Raw genomic sequence first — 23,601 nt, forward strand, 5'->3', positions numbered from 1 at the left:
TTAAAGGAGTGTTATTTTTACAGCTTCATTGATTAGATTTTTTTTTACACCAGACATACTTGCTTCTTGTCCATATTTAAAGTTCTTCTTTTTGATCGTAGAAATTAATATTGAAGAAAAATAATTTTTTTCCCCTTCTTTTCATCAGATTACGCTATTTCTATTGTATTAGTAGAGGGGGGTAACTACATTTCTGTGTGGTATTTTGTTGAAAAAAAAAAAAAAAATAGACCGCTCAACCCCCTTACCCCGAAAATTACCCTTTCATCCATGAATGCGTATTTTTTTAATCATTGTGAAAAATTTCATAGTAGACTTTTTCGAAGACTTTGGATAATGGATTATTGAACGTTTGATAAAATTCAAAAGGGAGACCCGAAGATCCAAGAGATTTAAACTTCTCCTTGTAGTCTTCAATATATTTAATTATTTCATTTCGTGAAATTGGGAGTTTGATTTGCTCTATAATTGTTTTTGGAATAGCACTCACCTTTGTTCTTCCGCCTCTCACTACATTGTTCTTGGCTTGTCTCCATTGCGTACAAAAATTGCATCTCAGAAAAAGAGTACATTTATTACACTTAAACAGAGCAGTATAAAATGAGCGGCTTCTTGCGCAATTCGTTCTGGATCTGTGGTTATTTTCCGGAAGTAAGACTAAGGGCTTTAATTTTTTTCATGTATTTGTTTAGAGCTCTTGAATTGTTTAATTTGAATTTTATCCTTTAATGCTGCACTCTATCAGTTTGCTACGCATTCTAATGAGAGAACCTCTTCTTTGGTATTCTAATATAGAATTCAGTTCATCTTCGACATTGATATCATAGGTGTCTTGAAAGAGTTCTAGTTTTTTAAACTTCTCTTCTGACTGCTATTGCTTCCATTCCTTTCTTCTTCAATAAGAATATAGAGGACGTCTCAATTTTTTGTAGAGCCATAGAATGTGTATATTGACATTGATCAAGTTTTTTAATCGTTTTATCAATGATATTTTCTATTTCTAAACGATTCGAGGCATCTTCTAAGAGAGACACATTCAATTTCCAACTTGACTTGTAAATTCTACTTGAGTAAAGGAAAGAGGCATAGATTGAATAGTGGTTCGAAATGTATTCTAGTAGTACTTTGAATTCTGCAAGAGTTAAAGCGATAGATAGAGAAACCAGAATAGAGTCAAGATGTCCTTTAATCTGCTAATCTTCTTCTTTGCATTTGGGTATCAGACAATGTGACATAGGTTCGATTTTTCCAACTAGAGTTCCAAATTTTTCCATAATTTCTTTCAATATACGTAGGTTGGTTACTGCTCCATCTTTGATTATTACTTCGATTGGATCTTGAATTGTACGTAGTTAATTGAGGCCTCTTGTATTAAAGAATACATCTTCTTCAATTTTAGTCGGTTATTTAATGTGCTCGAATCTATATAAGACGTTTATCGTCTCTTTCAGGGTGATGACAATGAACCCTGTGCCACTCTCAGAGTCGTTGATTCTTAATATTTCATCTTCTTTTAAGTGTAATCCTACTAATACCTTCATGTATTGTCGAACTTCTCGGGTAAACCCCTTAACAGTTTTTATTTTTATGTCCTTCCAGTCGATAACAATATTGTTCCAGGAAGGGTAAGTATTTATTGTTTTTAATCCGACGTTAAACTTATTTGTGGTATATTAATAGGACATTTTTGTTATTGTTTTCCGTGTTTGCAAGACGGATAACAACGTGCTTCTCATTCCATATTCTTTCCACGACTTGTAAAACTATATAAAAGCTATATACTATAAAACAAGTTTTATAGTATTTTTTGAAAAATGAAGTTATGTTGATTCACCCTGTTTTTATACAAGAAATACAAATGTGTTGATAGTTTCTTTATTTATTGACCGATATTAAAATTTAATATCGAATAAATGCTTTAATTCAAACTGGATAATTGTTATTTAATAATATAAAAAAAGAGTATGGATAATATTTATTCTCTTAAAATGCTCATAAAACTCAGTTGTCAGTTGTACAAAGATTAAGAGGAAATACGATTGTTTTCATAGTACCTTTATTTGTGGACGGATTATTAAAATTCAAAATTAAGTATACTGGAATTATGAGTAAATTATTAATCAGGGGCGTTGCAGGGGGTGGGTTGGACGTACATTCAAGGGAGTCCTCGGCCGGAGCTAATCCTTTTTCTTCTTCTCTGTATTTGTTTCTATCTCTTCTAGCTGTTCCATATCACTGGCAATAAATATGGATATTTATTATGAGATCAATTCAAAAATGAGATTTATCCTTGAAATATTGTCGGTCGTGGACTTACCTCAAATTGACAGCGATATGGAACGTTTTTGGGTATAGTCTTTTTTTTAAATTAAAGTTTATACTTTCAGCTATACAATGAGTTACTTTTAAACTTTTTTAATCTATTCGTCTTGAAGCTATGAGCCTCTGAATAAAAAGCACCTATTTTCCACTTTAAACAAAGGTAACTTGAGTTATAAGTATGATGCAGAGACATTTTCAAAATGTTTTCAGTATATTTTAACATTCGGTTTTAAAATATATTGACATAACTTATCCATATACATTAAGATTTTAGATTAAGAGAAGTAAAATAACGATTTTTTAACTATTTTAATTGGAGTTTTTTGATTGTATGATTGACATGTCAAATTAAAAGATGTTTTAGTAACAATGCTGATGCTATCTTTTCTTAAGAAAAATAAATTCCACCATAACGACGGAAAATTATTTGGCAAAATGACTCACAATAGTATTTAAGATCCTTTTAAACAAGGATCAGCAAACTTTTTTTTTCTGAGGGCCTGATAACAGACAGAATGAGGAGCGCAGGGCGCTCAATTATTAAGTTCAATACTTGCAAGCCAGAACAAAAACTCTGTGAAAAAAAGACGAAAAAATAAGTTTAGCATTCCAAGTTAATCACAGGTGAGTAGTGTCCAATGAACAAAAAACAAAAACAACCAACATGTTAATTTACTAAAAATTTATCAATGAAGGGACATTAGCAATATATTTCTCAGAACGTAAATTTCAGAAAACTTTAAATATGTTGATAGATATTTTGTTTCATAGTGACACCAAAGGTTGTATTCTTTCAAAACTGAAACACATTCTGTATGAAACAAAATGAGGACAAGTTACTATTTAAAATCATTAACCCAAACGAACGTTTTTGTGAGAACAAAAGATCCTTTTTTTTCTACCAACAATATAAATCTTTTCACAAAACCTAATACTTTTTTAAAAGGAAGAGATAAAATACATTCAGTGATGACTGATGATACTGAGAAATAGCAATTGAAAATCTTTGACGGCGTGACAGCAGACAAGAGAAAATTGATTGTTGACCAAAAAATTCCAAAAATATTATCTCCCAATTTTTTTTCAAATTAAAGCCATACTTTGCATCTGATTAGGCATTACTTCAAATCAACCTGCACATTATTACTACAGATAAAAGTATATTACTGGCATACGTTAACTTTTTCTGACTTTTTATGTACGCACGATGGGTTACACGCGTATATTATTTATATATATATATAGTCCCAGGTTGAACATGCCGACTTGTGTAGACTATAATTGTACCTCCAAAGCGACAATTTTTGCAAAATCCTAGAAATTTGGGAACTATTCTCAGATCAATAATGAAGATTGTGACCCCGAGCAAGAAAAGATTCAAGAAGCTTGTAAAGAAATTAAGAAGGAGATTGAGGAATGTCCCAACATGGACAATATCTGCGTTTTCGTCTAAGTGTTTTAATGTTAGGACTAATTTATTATTTAGGTGATTCATGAATCTGAATATTTGTATCACAGATCTAAAGGATTTTTAATACTTTTTTGAATGATCCTTATCAAGGATAATTATTTTGGGTTAGAGTATGATATAAATAGTCTAATAAGTCTACTGTATTAACCTCAGATTTTATTTAAAGCGTATAAATAATATATCATTTGGGAAAACGTTAACATGAAAGGATTCATGGGACCAAAGTTCGGAGCATACATACAAATCTTATACAATTTAAGTATCAAGTGATTTTTGTATTGAATGATAGTCAAACTAATCTCTCAAATCCATTATTAATATTTTGAAAGGCTAAATAAAATTATATTGAAATTTAAAAATTGTAATAAAATATTATTATACTTCATAAAATAATCTGTTCAAAAATATTTAAATTAATATAATTAATAATTATGGTCATAAATTATTATTATTGCAATAATCATACACAAAAAATAAAAATATTTGAAACATCATTTATGTTTTTAACATAATAATTCGTATTTTATCTCTATGGGAAGAATTAATACAATTTGTAGATCCAAACGTACACAGAGAGTCCTTCAAAGGATGTCCCTGGGATAGTTAAAAAAAGATTAAGGAGGTGAAAACGAGCTTTAACTAAGGGTGAGAAGGGAAGCTATTTGTTTGATAGTTTTTCCTTTGACAAATGTGGTCTGCCCTTTAGGTATTTCAAGTAAATTGATCACTATTGTAAAAATTCACACCAAAAACTACCCTTCAAATTGAGAAGGTTTCAACACAATATCCTGGGATGTAAACAATAGATTGAATCGTTTTTGTGGGCTTCAATTAGCCTCAGAGAAAAAAAGTGATGATTGTTGAATAATTATTTGACTACATACAAAGAAGGTTACTTTTATACATCTGTTGTGAAACATGAAAATCCCCTTTTCCATATATGTAAAGTACGTTATTCATTTCCACGTCAGTCCATTTTGTTAAGAACTGAAAATTTGAGATGAATTCAAACATATAGGCCCCATGAACGCATATACCGTATCTAAAAATCTAAGTACTCACTAGTTTAGTTATGCGTGAAGGTTGAGTGATTGAAATTAATTCAGAGCTCGACATATAAAGCATAAATAATCAGTTCTAAAACAAAACAAACCTGAGATCTTTAACTTATGTACAAGTTGAGAAAATAACACTTTTAGGCACTTACAGCCCTGATGTCGACTCCCTTGACTACAACTTTTAGGTGCATGTCGAGGGGGAAGTCTTGCAGTGTCCATCATCCAAACACCAATGCCCTCGAAACCACTGTTAGCCACCACTGAGAAACCATGGCTGGGGACTACATCCGTAGAGGGTGCCACATCTTCTGCCTGGAAGCCATGATTGCCTCTAAAGGGAGGTATATGAATGATTATAAGAGGTCAGACACACATCTATTCATAGTATTAATTTTGTTGGAATTCTATTCTTTATTTATATATTATATCTTGCTGATGTTTAAAATATAAAGTGTTCAGATTTTAATGGGCCATTCGGTACCAGCTAAAATGATGTTTCTCATAATGGATCTGGATTCCAATAGTATTCTTAAATGAATATTCCCCAGTTTCTATAAACAAATTATTGTCATTATCCTTTGGAGGCACTAAAAAATGCATTTAAAGCGAAATATATATATCTAAACAATGAAAGAAAAGAAAACTAATAAATTATATTTGAAAGATAATATCGGGGTCAAATGAGGTCTCATAAATTGAATGAACGTTTTAAATTATAGCAAACATTGTTGAGTTTCTCTATTAATCTCAAATAATTAGATAATTTGTTTTGAGTAGTAGTATTGACACGATATAAAACAACAATTATTTCAATATTTTTGTGACTAAAAATAAATAGCAAAAATGTCGGTACATCAAGATATTTGTTTCGGTTGGGAGTGGGGAAGCTAGCCCCGAATTTATATCTTTTTTTAAAAAAAATACAATTTGACTTCTTTTTTTTTATAAAATAGAGCTATTTTTTGGGAGGGAGATGAACACCTCAGACGTTGAGAGGTTACGTAATAGATGGGTCAATATTTTATCTAGTTAAAGGGCTATCTGCTGGATTATATATTTATTTATTTTTAAGGACTTTGTTTCAAACATTTTTTTGAAAAATGTTTGAAAAATTAAATTTACGGAAAATAATTTCAGAAATTAAATTTTTTGGAAAACAATTTCAAAAATTAAATTTCAAACAATTATTTTTTTTGAAATTTTTTCAAAAATCCAGTTTTTCACGAAAATGTAAATTTTCTGGAAAAAAAAAATCACAAATTCATAGCTATTCTCTAGAAATTAAGTTTTTTGGAAAAAAATTTCAAATACTAAATTTTTGAAAAAAAAAAGAAATTACCATCTTTTTACAAATTATTATTTTTTTTGAAAAAAAATTTCAAAAATTAAATTTTTTCCTAAACAAAGTACAAAAATCCACAGCTATTCACAGAAAAAGTTTATTTGTGAAAAAAGAAAATTCAAAAATTTATAGCTATTCTGTAAAAATTAAACATTTTGGAAAAAAATTTCAATTTTTTTTTTTCAAATATTTAATTTTTCGGTGTCAAATCCTAAAAATCCAGATCTATTCCGAGAAAATAAAAAAATTTCAAAAAAACTTCAAATATTAAATTTTCTATTAAGAAACAGAAACTCCTTTTTTTTCAGCGTCCCTTGTGTGCACCCCTGAGTGGTGATGCTGCAGAAACTGGTTCCTATACGAATTTAGTACCGTTTAAAAAGCATCAGTTCCCCCGGTACCTCTACAGTACCATTATATCGAACAACACTCTTATGGAGCTAAAAAAAATATAAAAAACCTGGAAAATCTCATCAATAATTTAATAATTCATACTCTAATATTCTAAGTGGAATAAAATTAATGAATGTTTATTTATTTAGTCTATAAAATATCCTTCAAACGAAGAATATTTATTATATATATATATATTTGTTTATTCAAAAACAGCTCTATAAATCAATTAGACATTGCAATTATTCGATGTTCATATCCAATAGGGGATGAGTGTAGTTTGATTTTATTAGTTTACATTATATTAATCGGTCCAGTACAGTATTAGGACCGGTCCCATCAGTTCTTGGCACCGGTTCTTAGTACTGTTAGTACTAAGAACTGATCAACGTGATCAAGGACCAAACTTTATCAGTTTTAGGTCTGAACTGTATGGCATTGCAGTCTTCCATCCTAAATGAAAATCGACATTATTTGCCATTATTATTTAGTTCCTGGGGAGTGAAATTCCTTTTATAATACATTTAATTATATTCCAAACCTAATCGAACATTCATATATGTTCATTAATGACGGAGAGTAACCTTGAGTACTGTTGTGGAGTAAGTCCTTGTTGGACTCAAAGAAGAATTGGGGATGGGCAGGTGAGTAGTTTTTGTCAATACCTTTTTTTTTTTTTGTCCTTCTTTCCCTACTCCCTTTTCACAGCTGATTTTATATGATGTCCTCCAATACATTTTTCAAATTCTCAGGGTTACCATGTTAATTTTCGCTTTCTTTTTTTTTACATCCACAAAATACACATAATTTTCCTCACTAGGTATTCTTATATCAATCATTCCCTCTCCTGTTATGTTATTATAATAGACAAATAAGTTAAAAAGAGAATCTCCCTCATAAGCTAGCCCTTGCGAAGGATTGGATTACATCCGGTTCAAGATAGTATACCAATTCCTGGGATCCCTTCAATATCTCATCCACGGTTTATTCCTTCCCAAGGTGGAGTTGGTTGTAGGGATAATGGTTAAGAATCTCAGAACTTGTGTTCCCCGCTTAAGAGTAAGGTTTGTATTTCTAATTTCTAATGGTGAATTTCAAAGGGGGGTTGTTTACTAATTTGTTTATTACTTAATTGAATACTGTTACAACACCTTGGGGATAAACTCTTACTGACTCTTCCCACCCCCACCAAAAAAAAAAAGAATTTCTGTTTTTACTAGAAAACTTAATATTTGAAATTTTTTTTCCAAAAAATTTATAATTGAAATTTAATTTTTTTAAATAGCTATTCATTTTTGAATATTTTCTTAATTAATTCTTAATATATCAATATTTATAGGAATTATAAATTTGCAAAGGAGTAATGAGAAATAATTATTCAAAAGATTTTCCCCACAAATCGACCTTAAGAATAATTTTAGCTTCTTTTTTTTTTTATTTACGTACTTAAATACATAAGCACCCTAAGCTAAAATAACCACAAAACAATCTCATCCTCACAAAAAAAAAGAAGATATATATAATTGTTACTTTTTTTCGTTAATCAATTCTATAAAAAGGCCTTCCAATCACAAATCATTCTTTAGTTGGTTTTCTTGTTCACTTAAAAGAGTGTTGCCTTAGTTTTTAAAATCCTTTAAACCACTTAATTTCATTTAAAGGGAAAAAAATGTATTCTAGAAAAGGATGTTTAGGAGTAAGAGCCTTCTAATTTTCTCTTGTTCCTCTATATCCATTGTAATTATCTATTTAGGTTATTTTACTTTGCGTTTGCTCAAATTTAGCACAGGAGCTTATTGAGGAGGAGCCAAATGGTCCAATTGATTTTACAAATGCAGAGGTGGACGAAAATGGGCATCTGTGTGTTGTCAAAACCAAAATGATTGAAACCATTGAAAAACAGCAAGTTAAGGGTAAGGATTACATTAAAAAAGATGAGAAGTTCACTAATGCTTTTGCTCGTATTTTTTTAAAAATAGAATGTTGGACTCAAAACGTCACACAATGTCACGACTCTTTTGTAACAGAGTTTCTCCCCATGCAGGAAAGACAGTGTGAGGATAATTATTGGAAGGCCTGTAAAATCACATTCAAAGATAAGGCCTACAATACAACATTGACGTCTTGTATGACTCCGCTTGTGAGAGAATGTTCTCCCGTATCGGGAGTTGAACCCAAAACAGTGAGTGTTTGAGATGGCACGTAAGGTATTGTGTATATGTACCTTATCTGATTTGATTCTAGGTTTGTAAAACATGGTTTGAGTCTGTTTGTAATACAACTTATAATCTACGGATCGATCCTAAAAGTGGCCATGAAAACTTTGACCCTGTCACTTGGTGTGATAAAATACCTCAAGAAATATGTGCACCTGGTGAGATTTCTCAACATTTTCTTTCCTTTCATTATGTATACTAATTAATATTCGAATAATAATTTCAGATCATTGTAAAATGGTCTCAGGGCAGGAGGAGTGCCATAATAAAATCATAGAGTCAACTATCAAACAACCAAAAGAGATATGTGATCTACGACCTTCAAAGCAGTGCAAGCTTGTGACTAATCTTGTACCACATCTTACTTCTCATAAGGTATGTCGTGAAATCCCCAAAGAAGTCTGCCATGTGAAAGATGATTTCCCTAAAGTAGTTATGAAGCCTCAACTTTTAAAATGGTGCACTCGTCCAAATGGGAGAATTAATAAATACAGACAAATCTTGCCCGGTTCTAAGAATATAAATAGCCCATTTCCTGAGACAGCACTGCAGCAGTCAGGACCCAATTTTTCATCTCAATCCACTCCTTTGCCGGATAATCATAATGGTATTGAGTCGAACATCCGACAAATAAATCAACCCTCGTTTGAACAATCTCCTCCTTCAACCTCATATGGTTTCTCAGCCCCCTCTGGATATGGGATCCCCAGTGGAGCACCATTGTCAGACTATACCTCTTCATTCGATAACTTAAATCGTAAACGATCTCCCGAATTAATTCCCTTGGGAAAAGGTGGACACCATCGTTCTGAAAGATTTCTTCTCCGCTCAGAGTTACCTGAGAGCAAACAGCTAATAAATATTGTTTTGAAAAAACCACCTCCACACATTCAAAGGAAAACCTTTCTACCAATCAATGGAAATCAGACGGAATCAATAACAAATATCAGGAGTATTGAGAAAGTCAACTCTGAGCAAGAAAATAGCCAGTAATAATGTACGATAAAAAAGAAAATACGTAGGATCAATTTGTATCATATGAAAAAATATATTTTTTTAAATAAATAAATCAAAAATTCATCACAAATGTATATACTACATGTAATATGAGCATTAATTTATAGTATCCAGTGTAAAAATATTGCAATAAACAGCAATAAAGCAAAAACATATATCATTCGAATAAAAATACACATAAGAAATTGCTAAATATAAAAAATAGGTCACTTAAATCTTGTTTTTGTTTTTTTTCCGTTTGTTTTTTGTCTATACTATGAATGAATAGCTCTTAATTTGATTTCAATATCTTCGCGATCCTTGAATGATATGTAAGGTGATGGATCAACACCGCCAAGGACCTTTTCCACACTTCTTTGTACTCCAGAAAAGTATAAAAACCCACCGGATTTCTTGACTGGAACTTCAATACTTCGAAGTGTCTATATAAGTAGTGCAAATTGAAAATAATGAGATATACAATTAAATGCATCTACATATTATATTAATTAATTTGTCTGTCTTTATCTAGAACTGAGGACAACAATGGAGTTCAGTCTCACTTGTTGGTCCATAAGAAGGAAAATGGATCCCTCGTTGCGTTATTGAGGGTGTTTTTCCTTTTTTAAATATTCAGTTTTGTATAATTAATTAATTTAAATAATAAATGATCGTAATATATTACATTATAATGAAAACATGAATATTCTTTTCAAGCTTTCTGTATTTCTCTAGGTACATATGTACCTTATAGATGTTTCTTAACTCAATATAGTCGAGAAATTTCCATGGGAAAAAAACCCATCTCCTCCGTTGTAAGACTCTTTTAAACGTTTTTTAGACTTTACCCCCCTCCTTAGATCTGATGCCAACTTCCTCGACTACAACTTTTGGGTGCATGTCGAGGAGGAGGCTTGCAGTGTCCTTCATCCAAACACTGAGGCTCTCAAAGCCATTGTCAGTCAGTACTGAGACGCCATGACAGAAGACTACATCTGTATCGGGTGCCAGGCCTTCCAATGCAGCCTGGAAGCAATCATTTCCGTTTAGGGCAGCAACATTAATGATTAAGAGACCTCAAACATATATCTATTTATAGTATTAATTTTGTTGAAATTCTATTGTTAATTAATATATTAAATTTTGTTGATGTTTGAAATTCAAAGTGTTCAGATTTAAATGTAAAACTCAGTATTGACATTTTAAGAAAAAATAAAGGACCGGTTCTAAGGACAGACCAAATAAATCGATCATAAGACTGGATCGAACTGAAGAAATAGACCGACACGACACTACATATGTATATTTTAATAGATAGAGCTGGGATTAGGAGAGCTAAAACAAAGACTATGAATTTTTTCTCTTCAGTATATTAATGTATATTTACTCTTATGGAGTTAAGTTAGTATTTCTCAAACTGTGTTGGGGTAATTTTTATATTTATATTATCTAAAGGAAAAGAAGACTTAACATTTTGTTCATCTTATTAATGGAATCTGGAATATAACCGTTTGAGAACCACTGGTATCTTTCTACATCTTTCTTAGAGAAAAGGAGGGACGAAAAGATAAACAGCAAAAATCATTAGGGCCAATTGAAATGTGATAAAAAATTAGGCAAGTCGTGTGTTTTAGATCTACAAATCCTAAATTCAATAATAATATACCTTGGCAACTGAATAATCCATTTCAAATACTTGAGAAACGTCCAGAACAATAATCAAAGTCTTGTCTGTCTCATGATCTCGAATGAGGTTAAATATTTTGGTTTTGATTAAGTCCAAGGCAGTAAAATAAAGACTTCTATCTACATCAATCGTGTAATATTCCACTTTAGAATCCTGAATCTATTTAAGTTAATAATGAATGTACTTTAAATCAATGTCTTCTTCGTTTATCAATAGTAACTTACTTTAAAATGGTTTATATGAATAACAGGAGTAACAGATGCGTACAAAATGATAAATAAATGAGCCACAATACCGACCAAAAGCCCAATTTGTAGTTTGTAAAAGATCCCAATAAAAAAAGTTAGTAAAAAGGGGATCATCTCCCATTCTGAAATTGATGAATTTTGAAGGTGGTTTTAAATAAAGATTGATTTGCTTACTTCTATGTCTCCAAAGAGGGAGCAATAAATCTATATCAAATGTAAAAATGATTGCAGACATGACGACTGCAGATAAAGCTGAGCGTGGAATATATGCAAGGAGTGGAGTTAGAAAAATGCAAGAGATAATGATTAAAGTAGATGTGATGACACCACTAAAAGTTGTGCCCACGCCGGAAGCTGCATTCACAGCAGATCGACTCAAAGAGCCAGTGACTGGCATAGAGCCAATAAAGCTTCCAAAAATATTTACACAACCAAGCGTTATCATTTCTTGAGTAGGAAAAACTCGACGATTGGGATGCACTAAGGAACAAAATGTGTGATAAGAGGAAAATATATTAAGTCACATTCTGAGTCTTACATGATGAATAATGCTTAACGATGGCGATAGCTTGAACAAAGTTAATGAAGGGTAGAGTAAATATACCAGTTCCAAGGTCTTGTGCTATTTCGAATATTCCTGAAGCATTTGTAGAATTACTTGGGAGACCATAGAACCATGGTAAATTTATTTCGGGCAATCCACTATCCACTTTACCTAAAATGAATAATTAATGTATGTAATTGTTTTAAATCTCAATATTATACTTGCCTGTAAGTCGGAGTGAATCCTTGAAATTGAATAAATTGACTAATGAATATGCTATAGCAGATGTAAGAATAAGAACGAAGCTATTACGGGTAACGGATACAATCCATTTGATTTTTTCAATGGTTTTATATTTTTTAGTTTCTTTATCCGTTCCTTGACAGCATTTCATGTCTTTAATTGCCTGATACAGATCAGAATTAAGTCTTTAAAGAGAGTAACATACCATTTCAAATGCTTACCCGGAGAAACAAAAGAACTCCGATCGATGTAAATCCAATTGCAGAATCAACTGGACGAATCTCACCTAAATTACTGAAAATCCATTCTAGAGTGGGAATAAAACCTCTTTTAGGAGCACCCGGAAGCCCCAACAAACCTGTTAACTGACTTGAAACAACTTGACAGCATATCCCAGATACAAAACCAGCCAAAACCGGTCGAGAAACATAATTGACTAGAAATCCTGATGAAGGAGAAAAAAAAAATATCGAATTGTATCACATTTAAAATGTTTTCAGAGTCTCTAAAAAACTGTTACCCAGATTGAATAGTCCTCCCAATATGAGTATTACCCCCGTAAAAAAAAGTTAGTGCAATTGATTTCTGAATATCACCATCTGTATATCCATGCATAAGAATACACGCCACGGCAGTTGGTCCCATACTAATTTCTGGACAATGACCAAAGATGGCATAGATGAAACCAGGAAGTATGGAGGAGTACAATCCATACTGAAATTATGTGGAAAATATTCATGAAAGTCCTCCAATTATATGCACTTACTTGAAGAGGAAGTCCTGCTAGAGCAGCAAAACTTATAGCCATAGGAATAAGTGTTAGGGTGACAGTCAAGCCCGCCACAATATCCCCAAAAAGGGACTGAGATCCATATCCATTTGACATAAATTCCAATGCAGGGAATATCCTTTTCAATGAGAGTTCCTTTTTGAGTGAAGCAACATGTTGATGCAAAAAACATCCAATCTTTGATGAAGAAAGTATCTTTTGATCCTTTGCAAAATAGTCAGATGCTTGTTTAGGAGCTGTAACATGTAAAAGAGTACTTAAAAGTTGAATATATCCATGTATGTAAATATGTTATTCAAAGAATATTTGCCTTACTTTCAATTTCAAATTATTCAATAGATGCAGTTGTTTGATTCAAAAAATATTTATTTTTCTCATAGCTTTAATCAACATCCTTCTTAATCCTGTACCCCCGTACGTATGTGACGAATTCGTCACATCATAATTTTTGAAAAATCAAAAATTAATACCTATTCACAGAAAATTAAAAAATTTTGGAAAAAAAATTTCATTTCAAAAATCAATAACTAATCACATTTTTTTTCTTCCAAATATTAACTATACACACCATGTTTTTTGAGCGTAAAGGCTTTATGGTCAAGCTATAACTAAAACTATCTGTCAAATATTCAATATTGTACAATGAACTTAACTGGTTATACAGACTTCACGAGGAAAAGATGAAATAAATGCAGGGGCGGCCGCAGGGGACAGAGGTTGTAGTCCACCCTAAAAAATCCCTGCTATAGAAAAAAAATGAGCACCTCCCCCCCAATCTGTTTAAGGATTTCTTTTCTAAAAAAGTGCATTCGTTTTGGGGGGGAAAACCCAAGGCCCACCAAATAAAATCCTGCGGACGTCCCAGGAATGGTGTTAAATAAATCAACATATTTGACAGTCTTAAAATGTTTATAACAAAGCAATTTATTTTTATATGTGGAATATGTTACACTTCGGGTACGTAGTTTGATATTTTGGGCCCATGGGATGTAGGTATAACCAATAAAGAATCAAAAAATTTAATAATTATGATATCTTTCTATATTGTATCATTTAGATAAATTAGAGGTCTCCTGTTTGGGCCCAAGAAGTGATTTGAAACATGTCTCCCATTTTTTCTTTACCTATGCTATTGCAATCGACTCATATCATGTCTTTACATACATTTCAGATTTAACTTTTCTGACAATATTTAAAGTAGTACAAGTTTACAGTATTTATTGTTAATCAGTGAATATCCCTATACAATACTTAATAGAAAATATCCCTATAGTAACTTTAACTATGAGGTGTATTTGGCTAAATGTCGCTTGTTTCAATCTGTTCAGTTGTTGACAATATAAGCCTGAATCGAGTGTTTTGCCCCATGGGAGCAGCTCAAAGTGAATGATTCCTTTCCAATCCCACCAAACACAAAAAATAAATTTCTAAGCCGTTAATCTTGGCTTGGGGATCGTTTGAGCCGCTTCTCGGTGCTTTTACCGCGATCTTTTTTGGTTGTTGTGCATGTATATGAATGATTTTTTATCGCCTGTTACCATACGCTTCAAAAATGAATCGATTTTGTTACTTTTCAGCAAAGAGTCGCAAACAGCAACTCGATACAAAAGGTTCTTTTGCGTCCATTCGTGTGGCACCCATAAATCAAGGTTTTTCTTAAGATCAGTTGATGCAAATGGTTCCAAGTGGTTCTCTGGCTAATTTTCAGTCCTTAGGCAATGAAATAAATCCTCCCATGTCGGTCCAACTCGACGACTTCCATTGTTTGATCTAAATTTCCGATAATTAGCCTACGAGAGAGTACCTCATCTTTGAAGTCTATATTACCAGAACAGAATCGTTAGAACCACAGCTTTGCAGTTACATTCAATACTGTATTGGGTCCATAAACAGCAAACAAACAAAACTTCTCACGTGTTCCGCCTTTATACCTTGGTCATAGGGATACTAATGAGCTTTTCTTTCAGGATACTAATTTTTTTTTAATGCAATGTATTAATCGTGAGATATAGCTCACTAAAGACATCTATCGCGAAAAACGCTCAGAGCTTTTTACTAAACCTAATATATTGGTCTACTTGTGTCTGAGTTCTCAGCTTTGACATTTATTTACAGTTTAACTACAAAATAAACTTGTTAATATAATATTCCTCTCAAATATCTAGAAAAAACAAACTAAGTATATAAAAATCCCCTCATACTCTATACCACTTATAGCTAGATATTATGAGATGTTTAAGACTCCGTAAAAACAAAAAAAAATTGTATTTTTATGAGAAAGTAATATCTTTTATGAATTATTCATAGCAATTTAAAGAAGAAGGTAGAAAAGGTTTAATATAAAGTTTAAATAATACACTCACTTCGAATAATGAAAAAAAATTGTTTTATTTCTCATAGGGATTGCTAATAACTATTTGAGTGTCATGGGGCTTCATATAAGATAATTTAAACGTCAAATTAATTTTAAAGGCATTAATGTACGTATATATAATGTATTTCACATAATTTATACATTGTAAATACATGTGATGTATAAAATATATAAAAATAACTTATTTGCAAGAGTGGAAACGTATAAAATCACCTTTAAAAAGAATAAATATGACCACCACCAGAATATACAGGATTGATCTTAGCTAGTGGTACACTTAATTTAAATTTTAATTAAACAGAAATTTATTCATACCTTATCTTCAGATTTGGTAAAAGATAGGTTTTGTGACTCAAGATTCCTTATGTAAAGTTTCGACTCAATTAAAACAAAACAAACGAGTAAAACGGAACAAAGAAGTGAAATTTTGAAGCTTCTCTTGCGCCCCATGTCCCCATGGCCATATCAAAGGAGCTGAGAGGCATAATCACCACTGTTTCTCGTGCCAGGGACATATTCACTTCCAACATGGTCTTCGGCGTTGTGGACAACACAGGAAAAGTTTGTCCCCCATTTTTGTGGAGAGGAAGGAGCGGCTCAATCTTGATGCTTACATCGAACTTTTTGGTAAGAAAGTGCTACCTGGGCCCAGATAAAAGGTCGGGGACAACTTGTTATCACTCAAGACGGAGCTCCATGTCATCAGCCTGCTAACACCCAGTCCTTCCTGAGAGACTACTTTCGGGACTTTTGGTACCTCAAAATGTGTCACCCTCCTTTCCATACTACTTTATCTATGCGCGTCTGGAGGAGAGGCTAGGTTAGGCCATCATGCAAATTTTTAATTTGATGTATCTTACTAACTGCTGGGCAAAACACACAAATTTTGACAAAACATGCAACCACTCATAGTCGATGACGTCAATATTGCTATAATTTTCAATTTAATGTATCCTACAAACTGTTAGGCAAGAAAAACAGTTTTTGACAACACACGCAACTTCTTAAACAACTATGACGTCAATATTAAAAAGCGTAGAGGAGGTCAAACATCAGTCGTACACGCGTTATATTATAACCTTGGAGTGACCAAGCTCAAGTCTGACTATATATGCAAGCCCTGCAAGGGATTTAATCCTCACATTGAACCAATTATAATAGCTGAAGGCTCACATATTGTATTTAAGTTGTAGAAAGCACTATTTAGAAATGATTTTATTAAATAAATGTACTCACAAAACATATCCTTTAAAAAATAAAAATAAATTGTGAATAACTGTGGATTTTTGGAATTTTTTTAAAAACATTTATTTTTTTTGGTGAACAACCGTAACTTTTCTTTCTGAAAATGTAAAAAAATGATACGCACTATACTTAATAAGACCATTTTATAACAACTTTTTAAATATTTTTTATGGGTTAGAAATATTTATATTTAAGTTATTTACTATTGCCAAATAACAAAAAATAAATTTTTTGTATTTATATTAACTAAATAAAGAGTTTAGCCTTTTTTCATAATTTGATCGAGATGTGTGACCTAAAGATGACCTCGTAGAAAAATCCAATTTTTCATAGGTAATTTTCATAATATTTGACAACTTTTCCGCAATACCATAATCGAAAGTCGAAAAAAGTTGAAAATCAAACCGCTCTAGTGTAGGAAGCTGATTTTTTTTAAATCTAATGAACAAGGATTTTTTCTTCATTTCTTTAGTGCTGTAGTAATTTTTTTATTCCACAGAAATTCCTTCTCACGTTTCAACCATAAAGCTCATAAAACGAAACAACATTGGCTATTAGTAGCAATCATAGAAGAGAAAAATAAATAAAGGCTTTTATGCGGTTATGTACATACTCGTATCTTATGAGATGAGAGTAATAAATAGGTTTTTAATTTCCAAGAATGAGTAGAGAATATAGCTTCCCTCCTCAACGCCCATGTCATTTTTAACATTAAACCCTATATAAGTACCCAATATGTAAATCCATGTACGCTTGTATTCTACATATTCTCTTAACATTCCAATCATGTATGGAGAAAAAAAAGTTATTTGACAAAGAAGCATCATTTTTCATATTCGTTAAAATGTTCATTGGATTTGATAAGGAGATCAGTCTTCTGGGGTTATCTCAAACGAATCTTTTTAAGAATCTACATTATTAAAAAAAAATTGACAAATAATTTAATTAAATTTTGTCAAAAAAAAAACTCAAAAATCCACAGCTATTTACTAAAAATTACACGTTTTGAAAAAAAAATTCAAAAATCCACAGCTATTCACAAAAAATTACACCTTTTGAAAAAAAAATTCAAATATTAAATTTTTTGGAAAAAAGTTTCAACAATCCATAGCTATTTTTCTAAAATTAAATTTTTTGGAAAAAAAAAAATGAAAATGACATTTTTTTGTAACAAAATTCATAGAATTTCACAAAAAATTTCATTTCTTGGATTTTTTTTTTTTTTTTTTTTTTTGCTTTGCTGCATAATTTCTGAATGATTTTCATTATAAGAAAATAAATTTTACCCCTATTTTCGTTAAAATGTTTCCAGCCTGAACCAAAATTTTTTTTATTAAAAATCCAAAATTCCTTCTTTTTTTTTTTTGCGGGGAGTCTATATCCCCTCTTGCCCACACCCTACAGACACCCCTGTAATTGATTCTTAAATGTCATAAATTTCACTGAAAGTAGTAAAAATTCATCTTCACAATTATATAATTAGAATTTTCTGAGCCCAGAAACTACTGTGGCATTTTCTAATCTTTTAGGTCTTCCATATGGGGTCTATGTTGATCAAGCCGATTCCCCAACTATTGATAGGAGTGTTGATGCCGTTTCTTGAAACATAGTTATGCAAGAGGCATACCTCATAATATGAAGAACTTTAGGAAGAATGTTTATGTTCCCAGACATAATTACTTTAAAGTGCGTGAGGGGGCTTTTTATAAAATTGGACCCTTCCCTCCCATTTTTCTTTTATATAGTCATCGTTTCTAAATGCAGTGATCCTCGCGTAAGTAGATACTATAATTTCAAGAAGCGATGTTGACTGGACGAATTTAATATGGCCGCTACACCTCAAAAGGCTCTTTCCACCCACTTTTTGATAGCTGTCTGGACAGTCTGATGTGAAACCCGAGATCTCTTGCATGGGTCCTCATGGACTTGAGGGGATTGACCTGGGCAGTTTTCTTTAACTCATCCGGGTCCAGTTTGGCCTTTCTGACAGACCCCTTCTTCTTTCCAACGTTTCGGACTTACTGACGACGTAAACAATGGTCCGGGAGACGCTCAACTGATTGGAGAACTCGAATGGAAATTCGTCGATCACGTTCCAAGTGTAATTTTCTCGACTGGTACGTAAGCTTGAGAGCTCCGATTTGTTTTGTATTGTAACTAATTGTTTATGGTTTCATATATCAAAATATGAAATAATTTCAATAACTCAACCTTCACTAATTATTGAATTAGTAAGTGTTCAGATTTCAACGGACCACACGGTATCTTCAGGTAGTCGTCACAGTTGGTAAGTATTTGTGTTTTTCCAATATTTATAGATAGTCCTAAACAATTTCCAAAACCTTGTATTGCTTAAAATATAAAACCCAACGTCTATAATGTATGTATATGATGTTAAAAAAATTGTTTAAGATTGTTTTCTTGTAAACTCACATACCTATGTATATAATATGTAAGTCTTATTGAGTAGAAAAAACTGTGAGTAACACGGCCTTGGGAGGAATTTTGAGGATAAAAAGGGATTTTTTGAATGATAAGAGCTTTTGTATAACCAGAAAAACAAACACATAAATATGAACAAGATCTTCAAAGGAAGGACAGGTCTATTAGTGTCCAGGGGGGAGGGGGGGGGGACTCCACCTTTTAAAGAATGGATAGGGATCTTTTGAATTGGAGCTATACTAATGAGTAAAAGTAAATTCATAATGGCGATCAAATTAAGATACCAAAAAAAGAAAATAACAGAGGCAGAAGACGAGATACAGGAAATCCCCCTTTCATTGAAATTATAAATAAAAATATTTTAAAATATACTCTCATTCAAATTGTCTAAAGAACGTGGTTCTCAAACTGCGGTACACATATATCTAGTACAGAGTTGATCTTATATAGTGATACACATTTTATTTTTTTCAATTTTTCAAGAGTACAATTTTACCCATAGTTTTGTGACGACATTTATTTAACAAAATCATCTCAAAATAGTTATAGGCACAACTTTTATTTAATAATTGAGCCCTCGAGGACATATCCCTTGCAAGTTGGGTCCACTCCTTTTTGATGGAAGCCTCTATAGACTGGACACTCCTGTGAGGAGTAATACACACCCTCTCCTCTCTAGGACAAGGTAGGAATTTCTTTTCTGGAAGTTCGATATAAGCATCTGCATTGAGTTACTCCTTCCCCTCCCCCAAAAAAAAAAAAAAAAAAAAAAATAGGGGAAAGTAGACTCCACAACGCCCCAGACCATGGTTCCGGCTGGATTTTGTTCTGAAGATGAGACATTGTATGGATATTTGGTTTTGATCTAGCGGCACTTTGATCAAAATAATGCTTCTCAGAGATTTTGATATTCTCTCAGGTTGTATACACTATAATAAAAAGTTCCGAAACATTCCTCCAAGTTATTCTAGATTCAATCATTAAAAATATAAAAATTAGTACGGGGTAGGTTAGAGACTCATGAATTTTACAATAGTGTATTTTAGCCCTAATTTATACACTTAAATCCTGAATGTATCAACTGGGTACATTGAACGCATTTTTTTAAATTTGATTGTTCGTCCAACATCCCTTGTTGGTTCCAGGCAACCATAACTTTGTGACTTTGTTTACACCTCAAGACGAAACACAAGTTTTTAATTTCCTCAGTCTAATAGTTTTTTTACGAGTACATACAGTTGAGCCCTTTTGGGATTAACTGCATGTACTCGTACCCTTTTCGTATTTTTGTATTCGTACCCTTTCAATATTTGCCATATCTATATTGGAAATCTTTTTCTCAATTGTTTTTAATTTTATTTTTACCAATGTTTTTGATAATAAATACTATTTATTCAATAAAAATGTTAACTTCTTATATAATTTTTTTACGTCTCGAAAACTAATTTTGCTTCTTTCATAAGTATTCATTTCCTCCAAAAAGGTAAAAATAACAAACACGTTTTCTGTTTTTTTAATCATAGTGAAGTCTGAAAAGATTAAGGAATTCTATAAAGTATTGGAGAAATCAAGAATTTCCTTAAACAATCTTCTGAGGATTAAAAGTATGATGAGCCCATTTCTCGCCTCTATCTTATTCAACACTCAACATGATTAAGACCAAAGAGTACAGTCAGGACATCCGCCAACATGTAGTTAATTGTCATAATCAAGTTGACAGCTACAAATATATTTCCATCAGAGATTTCTATCCTAAAATCCTCTGCCCAAAACATCCTAACCAAATTCAAAAGAACTGCCCATAAGAATCTTCCTCTACATGGTAGGAAGTCCAAGCTGAGCTCAACACAAATGATAAATGCAGTCCGAGAGGTTGCCAAGACTCCAACAACAACTCTCAAATCCATCCAGCAGAGGTTGAAAGCAACATGAACTTTGTTTTGACGATCAACTGTTCAAAGTGTTTTGCACAAGCGAGGGTCTGGGATTGTGTGCCCAGAAAGACTCCATTCCTCAAGAGTAGGCACATCCAGGCCAGGATGAAGTAAAACAATTTCATCAATTAAGATTAAAATACAGTTTTTATAATTATTTTGCATTAATTAACAATGATAGACATTATTCCAACCTATAAAATACATATATAAAGTTTTTTTAAATCTACCCTATAGCGCAAAAAGAGAGAATATCATCAGAAAATTTGGATATTTCCATTATGAAAAATGTAAAAAAAGGGCATGTGCTATACACAGATTATCAAATTTTCCTTTATTTTTTTTGTTCCATACAACAATTTTAGGGCAAAACTTTTTTTACACTTTGTGTAGGTTAAAAAAATGTCAATCAAAATTAGTTAGTGCAAAATAATTAAAAATATCTTCTTAGTATCTATATTTAGTGAGTAAAGAACCAAAAAATTCCATAATTTGATCGAGATGTGCGACCTAACGGTGACAGTATAGGACAATTCAATTTTGCATAAGTAACTTTCATACCAAATCAGAACTTTTCTGCGCTAGTTATAATCGAAATTGAAAATCAAATCACTCGAACGCACAGGTCAGTTTTATATTGTAGTGGGACAAAAAATGTACACCAATTTAGGACACGATCATAAGAGTAATTAGAAATGGTTTATTGTTTTTTAGAGAGGAAATATTTATGATGATTATGATAATTTGAAGTGCAATTAGCTACATATATTCATTAAGTACAAGATACTTACAAAATGATTATACATAATATAATATTTTTAATTAAACACATTTGAATTGTTCAATTACACAGTAATGTTCAATTTATTAGTTAAAGTGTCTTTTGGATAACTAATGACTATTTTATATATATATATCTTACGGGCAATGCAGAAAATCCCCCTTTTGCACCAGCAGTTTACTTGCACAAACCATGGGCTGTGGTGTATTATAACATATTAAAAGGGGTCTTTGATGCTCAGGGAAGCAGTGGGTACTGATGTACCTTTTGTAAGAGTGGTTCACTTGCACAACCCGTGGGCCTGGATGTAACATAGGAGTCCTTGATACTCAGGATAGTTGTGGCATAGGTTTTGATCCCCCTTGTTGACAAGCAGTTCACTTGCGATACCCGTGGGTCAAGCTGTATGATAATATGTTAGAAAGGGTCCTTGATACTCAGCACAGTGGTGGGGATATATTTTGATCTCCCTTAGGGGCAAGCTGCCCACCTGCACAGCCTGTTGGCCAAGGTATATTTTGCAAAATAAAATGAAGTATCTCATGACAATTTCTGATCATACTTAGTTTGATAGTCTGAATAGAATATTAATTTCGATGAAAATACACTAGATGGGGGATGTCAAAATTTTTCATAAAATGGGGCTGCTTAGGCTCTTAAAATATTTGATCAAATTGCTCGCATTGAAATTGTATCATAATCAAATTCCAAATGATCAAATTACTTTTAATGAACTGTTTAATAATCAAATTACTCACAATCTTTTTACCTGACAATATAAATCAACGTAACATGACCATTCTATTGGAAATTTTATAGATTACCCGGCATTTTCTACATTGCTCATAACATATATATATATGCGTTTGGTAGTACCCGGCATTAATTTGAATAATTAGCAAACAAACAAAGTTAATGGAATAACATAGAATATAACTCCACAGGAAAATCTTCCATACTACTCTCATTTTTCTTTAAGCACACTCACACGTAGTTAGTCAATACATATATCTTCTCTCCTCTAGAATGAAATAATAATATCTGGATAATTTTTTAATATGATGTTATGTGCCAAGGAGTACTTAGGTCTCTAAATTTAAATAAATACACTACTTGGTAAACCTAATCCAAAGTCACATTCATAATAATTTTAGCAATACACACTCGTTAAAAAAGAGTCCTCAACTCATATTTTTTTCTTAGATCAAGTATCCGTGCAGTCCTCAGACATAATCAAAAATGCCTGTACGGAAAGCATAAATATGTGCAGTCAAACTTTTCTTTATTAATATAGATTACTCAGTATGATGATTATTCTTAACAAAGGTTAAATAAGCAAAAAAAAAAGTTATTTTATGAACTTTGTCCAAAATAAAGACATTGTTAAAAAATATATGGGTTTTTTTATGAAAACTTTTTTAGAGAAGAGAAAATATATAGGTACATGCATACAATTCTTTTTTTTTTTAATATTACCGAGTGGTCCATTAATATCTGAACACTTTGAATTTTTAA

General features: G+C 31.9%; 2 protein-coding genes across 4 annotated transcripts in view; one reads left to right on the forward strand and one right to left on the reverse strand.

Annotated features, from left to right (window-relative positions):
• Nucleotides 1-2,197: 2,197 nt before the first annotated feature.
• On the forward strand, nucleotides 2,198-9,893 carry LOC121119586 (uncharacterized). Of its 3 annotated transcripts, none has more exons than XM_071889790.1 (5): nucleotides 2,198-2,349; nucleotides 8,340-8,499; nucleotides 8,566-8,768; nucleotides 8,831-8,960; nucleotides 9,029-9,893. In XM_071889790.1, exons 1-5 carry the CDS (start codon nucleotides 2,248-2,250, stop codon nucleotides 9,793-9,795), a joined length of 1,362 nt encoding a protein of 453 aa, XP_071745891.1. In that variant the 5' UTR covers nucleotides 2,198-2,247; the 3' UTR covers nucleotides 9,796-9,893. The 3 variants fall into 3 exon arrangements, with proteins under 3 accessions (XP_071745891.1, XP_071745892.1, XP_040570222.1); XM_071889791.1 differs by lacking the exon at nucleotides 2,198-2,349 and adding an exon at nucleotides 7,222-7,650; XM_040714288.2 differs by lacking the exon at nucleotides 2,198-2,349 and adding an exon at nucleotides 8,132-8,282.
• LOC121120106 (sodium-independent sulfate anion transporter) overlaps nucleotides 9,831-23,601 on the reverse strand; it is a 32,327-nt gene continuing 18,556 nt past the window's right edge. Inside the window, exons 2-10 of the mRNA XM_071889374.1 lie at nucleotides 13,287-13,546; nucleotides 13,041-13,234; nucleotides 12,861-12,965; nucleotides 12,503-12,705; nucleotides 12,272-12,448; nucleotides 11,908-12,213; nucleotides 11,710-11,855; nucleotides 11,465-11,644; nucleotides 9,831-10,241 (exon numbers count right to left, since the gene is read on the reverse strand). Coding sequence (XP_071745475.1) covers nucleotides 10,074-10,241; nucleotides 11,465-11,644; nucleotides 11,710-11,855; nucleotides 11,908-12,213; nucleotides 12,272-12,448; nucleotides 12,503-12,705; nucleotides 12,861-12,965; nucleotides 13,041-13,234; nucleotides 13,287-13,546 — 1,739 coding nt within the window. The 3' untranslated portion in view covers nucleotides 9,831-10,073. The remainder of the gene's footprint in view (nucleotides 10,242-11,464; nucleotides 11,645-11,709; nucleotides 11,856-11,907; nucleotides 12,214-12,271; nucleotides 12,449-12,502; nucleotides 12,706-12,860; nucleotides 12,966-13,040; nucleotides 13,235-13,286; nucleotides 13,547-23,601) is intronic.

This window comes from Lepeophtheirus salmonis, chromosome 6 (assembly GCF_016086655.4).
Source record: "Lepeophtheirus salmonis chromosome 6, UVic_Lsal_1.4, whole genome shotgun sequence".
In the NCBI taxonomy this organism is placed as follows: Eukaryota; Metazoa; Arthropoda; class Copepoda; order Siphonostomatoida; family Caligidae; genus Lepeophtheirus; species Lepeophtheirus salmonis.

Coding starts and splice junctions, on each gene's coding strand:
- LOC121119586 (XM_071889790.1), top strand. CDS start 2,248: ATGGATATTTATTATGAGATCAATTCAAAAATGAGATTTATCCTTGAA. Junction 8,500..8,565: donor TGAAAAACAGCAAGTTAAGG/GTAAGGATTACA, acceptor TTTTAAAAATAG/AATGTTGGACTCAAAACGTC. Junction 8,769..8,830: donor CGGGAGTTGAACCCAAAACA/GTGAGTGTTTGA, acceptor ATTTGATTCTAG/GTTTGTAAAACATGGTTTGA.